The sequence below is a fragment of the Fulmarus glacialis genome, unplaced genomic scaffold (genome assembly GCF_000690835.1).
Source record: "Fulmarus glacialis isolate BGI_N327 unplaced genomic scaffold, ASM69083v1 scaffold153, whole genome shotgun sequence".
Lineage (NCBI taxonomy): Eukaryota > Metazoa > Chordata > Aves > Procellariiformes > Procellariidae > Fulmarus > Fulmarus glacialis.
The window spans coordinates 140,382-156,060 of NW_009203372.1; the positions used below are offsets into that span (position 1 = coordinate 140,382).

Below are 15,679 nucleotides of genomic sequence, written 5' to 3' on the forward strand. Positions count from 1 at the left end.
AACATAAGCAGGGTGCCAGGAAAACCATGCCTCGCTTTCGGAACGCAGGATGGCCACTGCTATGCACAGCCTAGCGTCCCATCCCCATCCTGGTGGGACAGGTGGCTTTGTGAGACGGATTTAGGGGAGAGTAAGTTCAGGCATTACGGCTAAACCAGACCCCTTTGCTAAGGAGAAGTCAGCCCTGACCATTTCTAAAGCCCAAAAACAGGGTCCAAAATGCCAGCTGTGCTGCCCTCTTCCTTATTTTCTTCCTAGTGACCTCTCACTTCCCGCACAGCCCCCAGTGCCGCCGCGGTGCCCCAGGCAGCAGCCGCTGCCCTTTTCCCCGTGTGCTGCGCTGTCCTTGCTATGCAGTGTACGCTGCTGGCCCACACTCGGCAGAAACAGGAGTTACCGTGAGACGAGCCTTGCCGTGGGTAGAGAGGAGGAGGAGGGAAGGCAGGGCTTCTTTCTGCGACTAGGCAAGTCACTGCTCTCAGGTTTTCTCCCCACAGAAGAGGGGTTACAGATACAAGCTTGCCTTTATAAAGCTATTGTGAGGATTAATTAAATACAGTTAAAATACTGACAGTTTTTCTTGCGATAGGCGATTGTATAGAGCAGTTAGATGGCCTACTTTCTAACTGCTTTTGTCTGCAGTTAGTAGCTCTCATAACAAGAATAAAATCCTATGCAAATGTCTCTCTCTTTTAATGTCATGGAAATAGGGAAACACGCAAAGACGATACGGAATTTGGCACGGAATACATTCCTTGCTTCAATGTGTAATTTCATTTGATACGCATATCTGCTTTAACGGAAGGCAGAATTAATATATTTAGGATGGAAATTAGAAGATGGTTTCTGTCAGAGAAGTGATGCTGCAGGCGGGACCACCCTGCTCCAGGAAACACAGTCACGCGTGCTTCCCCACAGCACCCGATGTGACCCTCGATCCAGAGTCAGATGCAGGCTGCACACATATGGGTGCTTGTGTGAGTACGTGTGGTTCAGTGGGCACTGGAGTTGCTCCACAATAAGAATTAGCTCCGTCCCTTTCAAAATGAAGCCAAGGACATTGCTTCTGAAAGGGTCTCCCAATGGCAGCAGCAGGGGAAAGCAAATAATGCATGCAGAGTGTTTAACCCGTTAATTTTGCCAACGTTAGCCCTTGAACTGGCTTCCGTGGGAAGGGACTCTCTTTCCCCCCTGAGCCCAGCAGCTTATTCAAACACTGAAAATTAAATATCTTCCAGGAAGAAGCAACACCAGTAGGTAGTTTGAGGGATTCATTTAAAAAGGCAAGCCAAGACAAACCAGGAATTTCCACTACAATTTTGGGTTTGTTCACAGAAAGATGACGCTTCTTCAATATTTTTTAGAGGTTTTCAGTGTGCAAGCTAGATGCAGCTTTTTATTAGATGTCAGAGGTACATTTGATTCCAGAGCCTCCCACTTAAGTGTAATTTAAATCTTGCAAACATCCTACACATGTACCTTATGCAACATAAAGTGAAAATAACATTTTAGAACTGAATCATCACTCAATAAAGCTGACAGAAAAGGTAGAAAAGGGAGTGATCAGCTCCTCAGATATTCAGTGCCATGCCACAGAAGGAGGACTTTTAGTACTAACAGGCAGCAAAATAACTTCTAGATCATTCTGGGTTTTCTCTGATAGTGGTGTGCCAATTTAAGAGATCTGTATGGGAGAGATAAAAGTGCTCCCCTTAAATCTGTTTGTATTTCATATTAAGTCAATTCCAGTTGTTTGCATCTGAAAAGGGACTTCGGTCCAAATTGAGGCAAATTTGCTTAGAGGGAAAGACTTAGTTTGTGTTTGAGACACAGTGCTGAGAAATAGGAAGCTTTATTTCTGTCCTTAACTGTGACATACACCTGATTTGTGACCTAGAAAAGGCCAAACTGTCAAAGTTACTGTGTAATTTTGAAAATCTGGACCTCTTGTTTCTCTACTATTTCTGAGGGAAGCAAATGCTGCAATATCTCACATCATTTGTATCAGAACTAGATTTTTAAAATCTCCTTTAGAAAAAAAGGATTTTTTTTTATATTTCTGTACTCTCAGCACTGCAAATACAAATATGTCCTCCTGATGTGAAGATTATTTTCTTTTCTTTTAAAATAATTTCTTATTACGCGTAGTAGTGGTAAGCTTAACTAGCTGGTAAGTACCAGCTTAACTAGCTGGTAAGATGCGCAGTGTCTCCATCTCCCTTTACTATTTCTAGAACCACTTCTCTTTTCTCACAGGAAATATGTGAATCTGTCTTGAATTTAACCTTGGAAGAGGTGAGGAAGAATTATGAGGTTGAAAAACCACGGAGGAAATTTTTTGGCATTATCCCAACATCTTTCTCAGCCTCTGAGGTCCCCAGTCCCGAGTTCGGACTGGTGATTGATGGACGGACGCTGAACGTCATCTTCCAGGGGGGCCTGGAGGAGAAGTTCCTGGCGCTGACGAAGCACTGCCGCTCGGTGCTGTGCTGCCGTTCCACCCCTCTTCAGAAGAGCATGGTGGTCAAGCTTGTCCGGAGACAGCTTAAAGTGATGACCCTGTCAATAGGTACCTCCATTCTGAATCTCACAAGAGAAGAGAAAGGGGGAAGCAGGTTCTTTCTTTATGAGTTATGGCAATGTGCGGAATATACTGTATGAGCTATTTCTTGTGCCTCAGATAGATACAGTGGGGAAATAGCATTGAATAGTCTTTCCTGATCAAAAACCATACAAAAGTCCTTCTTCAGCTTTTAATGGGCAAATCTGGCCCCCATTTAAACACGATGAAGGCACTCCAAATTCAGAATCTCCCAGCAGACCCTTTCATGCACACCAGCACAAACATATGTACGCATTCCCTCCAGAATTTCCACGCTTTGGCTGTGGAAAGCAGTCAATAGCAGTCACTGGTTTGTCTTTTCACAAAGCCCTTTTCCTGACAGATTTTCCCAACTGGTGAAAATAGAACTATCCCCAGAGTGGTGTTATGCACCGACTTATTTGCTTTTTACCTCCAAATAATGTGAAATGCTTTAAGTTTCCTGCTCCACTTTTGGTAAGTGATCCCACTAAAATCCTTGCAGAATTGATTTTTATGACTTAAAACTAAAAAATACACCTCTGTGGACCAAACAGAAAAGGAAGAGTCTGATGTATTTTAAAATTTCTTGCTTTGCCTTAGAGTTCAAAATATAAGCTTTCAGCCTTCTGCTTCATTTATTTTGCTTTACCAGCTAACCTAAATCACAATCTCCACATTGCAGGCAACATCCAGGGCTGTTCTTTCCATGGAAATTTGGTTATGTATTTAACACGTTCCCGCAAGCTGAAATGAGCAGAATAACTCCTGAAATTGGCTTGTTACATTGTCAACTGCAATCAAAGTTATCATATAATTTGGAGAATTCAGTGAAGTAGGGTGCTGCAAAGCATGCTGCAGAGCATATGGAGTTCACCAAGCAGAAACATACAAAACAATGCAGATGTAGGTGGTGTCGGGGTGTCCATGCCACCACCCAGCTAGTCCCAATGTCGGGCTTAGCCCTGGTGGATCCAGGTCTCCTGAGAAGGAGGATGTTCTAACCAAGATCAGAGCCTAGAGGTCATGATTGTTTGATGTTGAGTATGAATTACCCTAATTAAGATGCATGGTAGCACAGAATAGCCTTTGTTTGTGAGCATAGCTGGGGTTTTTTTCTTGTTCTGATACAGGCATTTTGTATTAAGCACCCTTTCTTGCACCTTTATTGCTCCCTCCTGTCTTCCCGTTCTAGGTGATGGTGCAAACGATGTAAGTATGATTCAAGCAGCTGATGTTGGAATTGGAATATCTGGCCAAGAAGGCATGCAGGTATCCCTTCAATTTATTTCCTTTCCTCTTTTGTCACATGGTCTCTTGCTGCTTAATAAGTTTCATAGCAGCTCTATACTCTTGAGTGTCATCTTAAAAATGCAAGTTGGATGAGTACTGTCGTAAATTAATATGCAGTTCGTAATTATGGGTCCAGCCAAAAAAGAGTGTTTTGAGCCAACTATTAGCATGCATGGACAAATGTGTGTTTGCTCACAAGCCTGGAAAATTAGCAGATGTCTGTCCAGTGTTAGGTTAGCATCTGGTTTCCGAATCATCTGTGCTATAGCATTTCCAGGTTTTGTTGATTCTCTTTCAGTGTTTTCTGCCCCAAATTCTTTCCCGTACATCCCCCTTCCTCATTCTCCTAAGATGGAGAGTTCTGCAGAGATAGAGAGTTCCAACTATTTTCTCACGGTGTTTTTTTTTTTCTTACAATATTCAATAGTAGGAAATCATTTCAATGTCCATGTTCAAATTTCATCATATTGGGTGGGAAAAAGATCTATTGTAAATTAACTTCTATCCTTTTTACCAAAGGCTGTGATGGCTAGTGACTTTGCAATATCCCGATTTAAGCATCTCAAAAAACTGCTTCTTGTCCATGGACATTGGTGTTATGCTCGCCTGGCAAAGATGGTGATTTACTTTTTCTACAAAAATGTGGTAAGATTATTAAAATTCTGGAAGTTTTCATCTTAGCAGGAGTTAAGTCCAGGGTTGGGGGTGGGGGGGTCTGTTTTGTTCTTGTTTTTTGCAGGTTATACTCTCTTACTTTTTATGAAGCTACAGTTCCTTTTCTTCACTTTGCAAATTTATAATATGCTACCTCCCTCTTAGTAATGTGCTGCATAAAGCATTGAGGAAAATATGGGTTCTAAATATATTTTGAAATAGGGTTATTCCAGAGGGAAAAAGGACTCAAGGCTTAGTAACTTTTATATGCTAGTTCAAGAAACTTTATTAATAATACCCATGAGCCTCAAAATAAAATTTGCATAAGGAAGAGCAGATTATTAGTGCTAGAATATAGAAGATGACTCTGCACTAAGAATTGTTTGCCTGTGAAACCTCTGAATTTTTGAATTTAATTTGATAGGAACCACTTGCAAGTAATGATGAAGTCATATCTGGCATTTTTATTAAAAATTTAATGTATATGCAAATGAGCTGTGTATTGAAGAATAATGTAAAGTGGAAAACCTGATAGTAATACAGTTTCTACAAGACTGTGCAAACAAGTCCATTTGACATGAAATACACTCTGAGCATGAAAGACTATTTACTTAGAATTCAAAATATCTTTTTTTTTTAAATAATTTTGAATAAGGATTACTTCTTGTCAGTGTTAAAATTTGTAGTGGAAATGGAAAGGATTGGGCATCCTTTTCGAGTTCAAAGGATATTTATTTCGATGCGAAGTAGCTCTCCAGGCTGGGATGCTGCTGATCTATTACCTCCCCAGTACCATTAGGGAGCAGGAGGCCCTTGATTCCTCACGGACAACCAGTCTGTACAAGGATTTTAAAGTCTGGTGCTCGGAGATGTGAACAGTTTACTTAATTATTCTCTGATATTTTCTTAAAGAAACCTACTGGCTTTTAAAAAGCTGTATCACAGTGGATCAGTCTGAAGTAGACCCTTAAGATACACTGCTCTATGGAATAAAGTGCAGAGCTGTCTACCGATGGTACCTTTAACCAAACTAATGTATTCTTGGGGTACTCTGTTAATAGCCAATGTACTACGTAAACCTCCTAGGTGGAAACTATGAGAAACAGTCCATCTACGCATTGCAAACTAAAGGGTCCAGATCAGCTGTAATAGTAGGGAACAGTGTGGGGAAAGGAAGAGGACGTAAAGGAGAGGCCACAGGAAAGGTTCAGCTTCACGACTTCACAACCCAAAGAGTAATGAAATCCCACCAGCGTGAAGGATGTGCTTCTGCGTATGTGGGGAGCCACAGTTCAGCTTGTAACAGGATGCTGTGTTTGTATTTGCTTCTCCACAGAGCTACGTCAACCTGCTCTTCTGGTACCAGTTTTTCTGTGGGTTCTCAGGCAGCACAATGATAGATTACTGGCAGATGATTTTTTTCAATCTCTTCTTCACCTCGATGCCCCCTCTTCTCTTCGGAGTCCTGGATAGAGATGTTTCTGCAGAAACACTTCTAGGTTTGCCTGAGTTGTACAAGAATGGACAAAATTCAGAGGTATGTCTTGGTTGCTGAAATAACTGCTTGATAAGCCAAAGGACCACAGGTTTTTTGGTTTTGTGAGGAGGGAATGAAGTGAAGAGTTTAGACTTAATTGGAACCAAATGATCCATTTATGGTTTCTAGTTTACTGATGTCCACTAAAAGAAGGTGTAATTGTAGCTGTCAGAACTGGTAAGGAACATATGATTGAAGTTGCTTCCTGGAAGTGAGGCTGGGTGCTTGGTCATAGTTGGAAGATGTAAATGGGAAGGTTTATTCTGCCATCAAATATATGGAGCAATCCAGTTTGGTACCGGCATGCTGCATTATAATAAGTAATGGGCTAGTGAATCAGCCCTGTGTTTGGTGTTTCTGATCTGAAGAAGAGATGTTGGAGCAAATATGTGTGTGTGTATGTATATATGTACACACCATATATATAGAAAATTTCTCAGTGAAGGCATAGGGAGAAATAAATAAAACAGGATGAGAAATGTAATGACTGAGGGTAAAATAGTTTAGCTGGTCCCTGGTTAAACTCTGCTCAGATTTGGTGCTTCAAACAGTCTCAATCTACTGAAGAAGAAAAGCTTGTTAAAAAGATTACAGCAAAAAGTGACAAGAAAATGCAAACCCTTAAATAACCAAATAAACAACCCAACATTTTTTTTCTGCTCTCAGGTTCAGAAATATGCCTGTTAATACATAAAGGATTTTGTCACAGTTTGGTATCTAGACTGTTCCAGGCATGAACTGTTTCATTTATTTACTTCTCTTACTTTGAATAGTCAGTAATGGTAACGCTTAGAAAATATGCATGAAATATGTTATGTTTTTACCTCAGTTTGCCTGTCAGGTTTAGAGAACCAATCTGATCTCTGTATGTTTGCGAGGAGCACACATATGCAGACATACATACCTGGTTTTGCATATACATACAGTACAGTAGCACTTATTCCCAAATTGCCTTAACATTTTTAATAGGAAATTATGAAAATGCTAATAAGCAAAATTTGAAGTGGCCTTAGTTTTAAATCACAAAATTGCAGGGTACTTAAGAATTCTTCTCTCTCCTCCTTTTTTTTTCTCCTAATACTTTGATTCTTCTGTGATTTTTAGCACTGATGAACACTGTTGGTTCACATCATGTTTAATGATGTTTTGGAAAACCTAGGCAAGGGAGTGCAGAATTTGAGGATTCTCTGTAGGACTTTCCATCCCTTTTCTTAGGAGCTCTTGGACCTCACATATATGCAAAAGATATATATTCTTTACCATTTTGAAGAGGTCACTGTTGTTCCTTTGGCATTTTGTCTGCATTGAAACAACAGGAGGCCAGCCTTCTGTCACTCCAATCATGCATCCCACTTCACGGGAGCTGTGGCCCCATCAGGTCGCTAGATAAGTTTAAATATGGCAAGTAGTCAAATTAAAATGGCACAAAATAGATATTTCAATGGAAGGAACCTTAACAGAAAGGATTTTTGACCAATTCTATAGCTTTCAGAAGAGCTTTGATTGAAAAAGAAATTGAGGAATGAGGTGCTTTGGGGAGGGATGGGACATTCATGACATTCAGCTTTGAAACGCTTAGTTGACTGGCTAATCTTCCTCAGGTCTGTCTTTAGTTAACACAGAGAAAATGCCAGTTCAGAGATAAACCTTTGGTCTAAATCAGCTGCTCAGGAGGCATTTACTCATGAAGGGAGACCAAGATACCTATAATCAGTAGTCTGAATGGCAGAAAAACAGACAGCAATTATGTCTGCTGGACAGACTAGAGATGTATGTCCCATCATAATGACTGTTATCTATAAACTCCTGCAGATATACAAGCTGTCAACTTTTATTATTACAATGTTGGATGCCTTCTATCAGAGCCTCATTTGCTTCTTTGTCCCCTATTTGGTAAGTACCGGGGTCATTAATATTCTTATTCTCCTATCCTCCTTAAAAAATAGAAAAATTCACTTCTGAATAGGCACGGTTCATCACAGTCTATCTGCCTGTTTTCTAGACGTACGAGGACTCTGACATAGATGTGTTTTCCTTTGGAAACCCCATCAATACCATCTCCCTCCTGACCATTCTCTTGCACCAGGCTCTAGAAATGAAAACGTGGGTATGTGTTTGACCTGCCCTGTTCACGTGACTATTTTTCTTTTCTGAACATAGCATTCTGTGTAGACATGGCATTGTCTTTCAGAGTCATTTACTTGAATTCTGGGTCACAGAAAGTAAGTAACAGATGCACTGAGACTTCACAATATGCCAGAATTGATTATTAGCCACAGGATAATACCTTCATGTGCACAGCGACAGAATTTGCTTCTACTGTGCCTTTGGACGGGACAGTACACGATTTTTACATACTTCAGTATATGAAGATGTGTTTCTTAAAGAACTGTATTCACTGTCACTGTTGTTTTGTAAGTTGATTTCCAGATATTTCTCCTATTGCACTTTTCAGTAGCAGGGACTATGAGATACGTTCTTTCCAATCTGTCTGTGTATCCTCCTGTCTTACACCCAGAGTCAGGGTCTCACAAGCATCACTGTCATTTCGTGCCATTCTGCTTACAGACCCTGTTCCACTTGGTAATGATGATTGGCAGTGTGGTGTTCTACCTCGTCTTCTCTCTGATCTACAATGCCGCCTGCGTGGTCTGCAACCCTCCCACCAATCCCTACTGGATTATGGAGAAACAGCTTTCAGACCCCACCTTCTATTTACTGTGTCTTATTACCCCCGTCATCGCACTCTTGCCAAGGTTTGAATGATGCACTCTTTTCCTCTCAATTTTCATTTTGTGGATTTGCAGGCATTTGAGTGAAATAACAATAATGATGTGTATAGATATGTGATACGTCGGGCATGTGTGTTGCACAGGGATAAATGATCAGTGTGGAAGTCAGATGCCTGGGTTCAACTTTCCCGTTCATGAACTATTAATTTATTCAGTTATATAACTCTGGATAAGTCACTGTATATCTACTGCTTTTGTTTTCCCATCAGGAAAACCTTTCTTTCTGGGGTGCTTCAAAGTTTACCAGTACAAATCTGCTACATAATTGTTCACTATCATAAACACAATGTTGTTGAGCTGATCAAGACTAGAAAGCAAGTCTTTGAAATATTCCTATATGCTTTGAGAGTTACAAATGTATTCTGTTTCTTAAGTACATTACAGTGCTTTATTAAGCCAAAATTAAGAACATGCTTCTATATGAAATAATTTTCTGCATCCATAATTTTAGTTTTACTCTGTGTGACAAATCAGGTATGCTAAAGATAGCTTTAACTGAGGCTGAATAAGATTTGGAGAGGGATAATTATTTTGATAGGCTGCTGAAAAAAACTGGTTTGAAAAACATAGTGATTCTGTTCCCATATATGTATATGGTAACCTTACCACTTTTGGTGCTTAATGCCTTAATCATTCTTTAAGCAGATATGCTTTGTCTGAGTTGCACCACTTATTTAAAATCTTTATTTGTGCTTGGACAATGAAAGAAATGGGTTTGTTTGACTATCTTGCTAGTCTCCTTCTCATCCTAATTGTCATGAAGTAGTGCAACACACTGGTATTGCAAGAATCAGGAAAATATTTTTAGTATGTGATTTTGTAAGTGCTTTAAGGCATTAGGATCTGAGCCTTAACTTTGTCTAAAAAGGAACCCTTCAAGACTAGATAATAGTTTTCTTCAAATTCTTATTATTATTTCCTGATTTGAGTTGAGATGCTCTTGTGATTTCACGTTACGTTATATAACTTCAGGTCAGGATAAACCACACATAGTTCAGTAAGGTCTCGTGTCTTCTAGGCAGGGCATCCTTTTCCAGTCTGTTTTTTTGTTTTTTGTAATTTTTGTTTTCCTATCAGCCCCCATTCACAGTGTCATTTTTGACCCTGAGCTTTCTACTGAGAGCTCCATCAAACGTGGTTAGAGAACTCGTATCTCCATCTTGGGAATTCAGCAGGGTTAAGATCGTTGCTGCTTCAGCAGATTAAAGATTTGTATCTTGATATCTTCAAAGCTGGAGAACTGCTGTTCCTCCTTGTAGGTACCCCAGATTATTTTCTGCAGAGTCCTCAGTTCACAGAATATCCAGCCCCCAGTTTCTGCTACAACTTAACTGTGTCAGCATATCGCAGCAGTGGTGAATCCACCCTTTGCTAAAATGCACTTAATTTTAACTTTCAGTTGGTCCATCTCACCACGCTGCCTGCTCCCTATCTCCTTCAGAAACCAGCTGGGGCCTTGAGATTCTGATTTCTTTCCAAGAGGTTTTGTTAAAATCCTTGCTCTCCTCGGTTCTTCCTTTTGCTCCTGCCTTCTGCGCTCGCTGACGTTTCTGAGACACGGCAGGCGCTGGGGGCTCGCCTGCGCCCTGCCTGCCGCCGGCCTTCCCCGGAGCACTGCCTGGAGCACTTCACGGCGCACCCTCCGCGCATCTCAAAACTGCCTCTGAGCTTTGTTTTGGGACGGGAACTGCACAGCATTAGGTACTAAAACCCTCGAGTCTGAGAAGAAGAAAGGGATCTGAATTTCATGTTCGTTCATTGGCAAGGGAAGGCACTGTGTCTCCTGGAGCATTTCTCCCGCCGTGGAAGGCAGACTGCGGCCTGCGGGAGGCCCCGCAGAGGCCCAACAGGGAACCGAGCCTGGCACCCTGCGGGGCTGTGGAAGGGCAGGAGCAAGTGAAAGCAGTTCATGGGGTGGAAGACACAGTCCTCCTTCCCTTCTCTATCCTCCTGTCTGGTCCACCTGCAACTTGCACAGGGGATACAGAGGACAACTTGAGGGGAAAGACAGAGGACAATATGATCCACACCAGATCTACACAGACGGACCTGGGCTCTGCAGTTGTGCTCTTAGCTGCCCAACCGTAATAACCAGCAACTGCACAGTTCCTGCCACAGACCTGAGATGCTATGGGATTGACCAGCAAATATGCGTTTATCCACTCCTACTTGTGCAGATAGGCCTGAGAAATCCATTGCCTTAAAAGCCCTTTCTGTACTTAGTCTAGCTTGTTAGGCTTTTTAATCTTGTTATACTTATTTATGCATACATTTAGCAGCAGGATGTGAAGATGGCAGCTTGCTTAATGCAATTTCAGAGAGTCCCCATGTTTGTTTTAAAATGCATATTGAGGCCATCTGTGTAAAGGTCAAATCCTATTAGAAAGATGCTTTGAAAGAGACTTTGGTTTTCAGACAAAACTGACATGACACAGAGAGAGGATGGGCGCTCTCTCACTGCACACAGTATATAGTTATATAAGTTCTCTCTCCTGCAAAGGGCAGGTAGGATGCTTTTTTTTTTTTACTGCTTCCTGAGCAAATCCACAAGCTGAGGTTTTTAAATTTCTGGTTTTATGTTATCTACCAAATTAAGATCCCTTCTTTAGCCTGTTTTAGCAAATATAATCTCCTCAAATACTGCATCTCTTGGTGAGCTTCTGTGTATCTTTCTTGCACTGTTTAGCAATCAGGTGGTTCTATTATCATTTATTTAGTATTTATATACATGTAGTTGACTCTATACAGGTCAAGATAAGTGTATAGTTACATGTTGCGTTAAGATCCAGGAGTCAACTTTCATCTACCAGGTATAAGGTGTCTACCAGATGCCTGTAGAGCAATGGAAAATTAGCAACTGGATTTGTGTGATGTGATGCAGATTATGGGAGGAATGCACTGGTAAGACAATCCATTCTCTTCCTCTTTCATCAGGTTCTTTATTTTTGCTCTACGAGGAACCTTTGGAGCAACTCTGATTCTGAAAGCACAGCAACTAGATAAACTTCCTAAAGGGCAACAGGATCTTGAAATCCAGAAACTGAGATCAAGAAAACAAACTACTTCTGGTGCACCTGTAGCATCACTTGCATCTAATGATGACCTTGACCAAAACATCAGCCACTTATGTGTGTCACCATTTTTACATCCAGCAGCAGCATCTGTGTCTCACGGGGACACAGAAAGACAGGGACTTTCCGCCTCTGAAGTGAATCCTCTTAGGAAACAGACACCTGAAGAAGGCTACTATTTCTTTAATAGGTGGGCAGAGGAAGAATCTACTGCTACAGACTCTTCAGCAGGCCCTTCCTCTGGCCGTTATCCCCTTGTACCCAGCAGGGTAACAACTCGTGGACAGGATGGTGGCAAACTGACTAAAGATAACACTAACAATTATAACCATGGAAGCCATCGGCGATCTGTGAGTGCAGTGACACTCTGAAGAAACATTCGGAAACGGGATCCACAGCGCAAGTGGAGAAGGATACCATAGGGGAGATAAAAAGTCTATTTGTACTTAACCATGATGCTCACTACAAAAGGAGAGAGAGGTGTGTGGAGTAGTGCAATAACATTTCTAATATGCAACTTTTCCTAAGTGTATATATAGTTTGGGTTTGTCATTACATGACTTCTTGATCTTCCTGGTTTTGTCTCATTAGAGGAATGTTACATCAGCATCACACAGTTGCTGAAAAATGTACAATTACTTTTTTTCATCAAGGAATATTTTTCTTTCACAGTAATAGGGAATAATTGTACTAGTGATGTTTCAATGGTATTATGCTACTGAGGTAATAGAAAGAGAATCCATTCTATACTAAGCCAAGTCTTAGAGCAACACATCACACTCTAGGTTTTACAATCAAAGTTTTAAAAAGACCTTACTAACTTAAAAATTACAGTTCTGCATGGAAAAAGTGTTACCTTCTGGTACTAAAGGTATTTGCAGAATAACAGCATCAGAAAGAGGCTAGAGAATGTTCCAGTTTTTAATACATGGACTTTATACATATAACAATATCAGGTCTATAATCTGTTTTCCCTGAACAGTAAGCTCAGTACTTTTATGCAGGCAGTAGTTTGACGTGATACTGTTAAGAAAAGGATAAATGAGTTTATGAAGTAGAAGAATGCACATACCGAACTACAAGAACTGACAGGATAACTCATGGATAAGTGGAGTCTACTTCTTCATACCTACAAAAGTAGACAGATATAGCAAGTCAAATTCAAGGATTTATGTTGTAGAATTCTAAAATTGCCCCTGCTTTTTCACCTAGAAATTCAGTTTCTTCCTTCCATTCTCTAAATTATTATTTAGTGTTGCTGCATTCAATCAAGTATAAATCATGCTCCTCCCCCCAGCTGGTTACATTTAGTAGTTGATGGAGATCTCAATAAATGAGATTTTGACAAGCAATACATGAAGGTCACTAATCACATTGCAGTAAGTACATGGTGTAGAATGACCAAAATATGCATAATACGTTCATCCTTTTCAGTATCTCAGGGCAACAAGATGCAGGGGGAAAAAAACCATTAATGTCACCATCATCACTGCCTATTGCAATGCAATGAAAGGTGACTTTGGTATTTCTTATAGAAATGTTGGCTAGTAAGACCATTTCCCAAGTTTTTCTTCACAATGTGGGGTGAAATCTTAACTATGTTTTAAATTCAAGCCATCTGTACTTTTGTGAATCTACCACTGGTTCTGATTTAAGTAGGTTTTTAGCCTTTTTTATACATGCTATATTAATTTAGCTATGTACTATCTATCACAATGTGTGATATGTTTAATAACCTGTTTAGCAAATACTAATTTAACTTCTGTGTGTTATAATAATTACTGTAACTAGAGTCTTCAAGATGTTACTTTAAAGCAACTCAGGCAAAATTGAGTAGCGTATCTGCCACTGGGATTTCTGGTAGCCAGAGCAAGAGCACACATAGAACTGTAATTGTTAAAGTATTAATTGTCAGCTGTAAAACAATTCAGAAAGAGATTTTTTGCATGATGTACAAAATGAAGGGAATTAGGCAGGGCTGAGATTATTGTGAATGAAGTGTGAGATTGCTCATATATTTGCTTACTAGCTGGGAATGCACCTTGGGTGACAAGACTTAAGATCAAGCCTTTACGATTCACAGCCATGCTTTTACATTAAACGGTCCATTTCCTTTGGACTTAAAGAAGATGCCAACTTCTTATATATTTTATTGCAAAATGTGAAGTGGTTTTATACTAATAAATGTAACATGGTCATGACTTGGTGTGCTGTTGAAAGGACGAAAACAGAGGCAGAGGAGTGGTTTTCCTATTGTCATCCATGAGTGGCAAACTCGTTTTCAAAGGCCACTCCTCTGTCTAGTAGGCCACGCTATAAGAACGCTTATCATAAAAGCTAGATAACAAATTTATCTGAATGTGCAAAGGGACTGAGCATATATAGAAAAGGGCCAGACAGGCTATGTTTAGGCAAATCTGGAAGACCTGTAGATATTCCAGAATTCAAAGCCAAGAATTAATTTCATGTTTTCTCATCACAGACGCAAAACCGTTCTACCCTGCATTTTGCCCTCACAGCTGGGCTTAGGTTCAGAAATGGCATATAGTTAAGGGAGGGTCTTTTTAAGAAGGGGAATGAAGGAAGGATTGCTTATGATCTCCAGCAAAATAGCCCCTGAAAGCTCTATAGTGATGGAGTCCCTGCTATGTCAGGGGATGAAAGAAGTGGAAGACAGTCCCTCTCTAAGTAGCTTCTAGGCTGTAACCAAAAATAGTTACTTCAGTTAAGAGAAAGAAAGAATCCAAATTTGCATGGCTGCCTTAAATAATTCTACAGCTAGACCTACAATCTGTTGATTCTGTTGTGTGGTAGATGATAACAAAATGGTCCAATAGATTCATTTACCTGGAGAGTTTGCAACATAGAGGGGAAGCATCCCTGAACCTTGAGAAGAGAAAGCTGAAACAACCAGAAACAAAAGGCAGCATCAGGCAAGACGTGGCCTCTGCATCCCAGCTGCTTCTGCAGCTTTATAAAGCTCTCCTCTGATACCCTCCTCCTGGGCGACAATGCTACCATTCCTCCTCCAAAGCAGATGCTGCCGTAGTTCCGGACCTATATTCACTGCTAAACAGGGTGATTTTTTTCTATGCTCCTGCATAAGCAGTGATCGTGAACTATCTCATGTTAAAAAGACGGTGAACAGGCACTTCCCTTCGATCATGAGGTAAATTAGCTGAGACTATCAATCCCTTTGGGAAGTAGGATCTAAAGTTAAAAAACATTATTTTTTTCCAATGAAAGCAAGCCTACAGTAAGAAAGCAAGCCCTCCAATGAATTTATTTGCAAGAGGGGAAATGTATTTATTAAATGGGTTATTTAGACCTAACTGGGTTTCGAAGATAGTTTTTTTTTATTTCAAGACATATTTAATAGTAATGTTAAGATACATGTTCCGTTAGTTCTAATGTGAATGCTTCACAACAGAACAGGTGTCTCACTTTCTAATGTATCCTCTGATGATATTCAACATTTCATACACTTGGACTATAAAACACTAAAATTAATATTTTTTGCGAAATTACTGCATACTTTTTATTTTGGTCTATGATATTGTTGTAATAGTGAGACTGCATGTGCAACAGTGCTTTGAGATATACAAAGCTATACCTACCTTCAGTGACAAACTGAAGGTGGCATCTCATGTAGAGGTGAACAGGAGCTGATTCACCAGGTCTATTGGCTGATTAACAGGTGCAATCACGGGCTGCTTGCAGTGGTCAGTGAAGAGCCATCCGTCATGTTCTC

General features: G+C 40.4%; 1 protein-coding gene across 1 annotated transcript in view; it reads left to right on the top strand.

Annotated features, from left to right (window-relative positions):
• ATP10B (ATPase, class V, type 10B) overlaps positions 1–12,299 on the top strand; it is a 54,843-nt gene extending 42,544 nt beyond the window's left edge. Inside the window, exons 15-22 of the mRNA XM_009574597.1 lie at positions 2,257–2,569; positions 3,777–3,853; positions 4,394–4,519; positions 5,865–6,065; positions 7,878–7,958; positions 8,068–8,172; positions 8,634–8,821; positions 11,792–12,299. Of these exons, the coding sequence (XP_009572892.1) occupies positions 2,257–2,569; positions 3,777–3,853; positions 4,394–4,519; positions 5,865–6,065; positions 7,878–7,958; positions 8,068–8,172; positions 8,634–8,821; positions 11,792–12,299 (1,599 nt within the window). The remainder of the gene's footprint in view (positions 1–2,256; positions 2,570–3,776; positions 3,854–4,393; positions 4,520–5,864; positions 6,066–7,877; positions 7,959–8,067; positions 8,173–8,633; positions 8,822–11,791) is intronic.
• Positions 12,300–15,679: the final 3,380 nt, after the last annotated feature.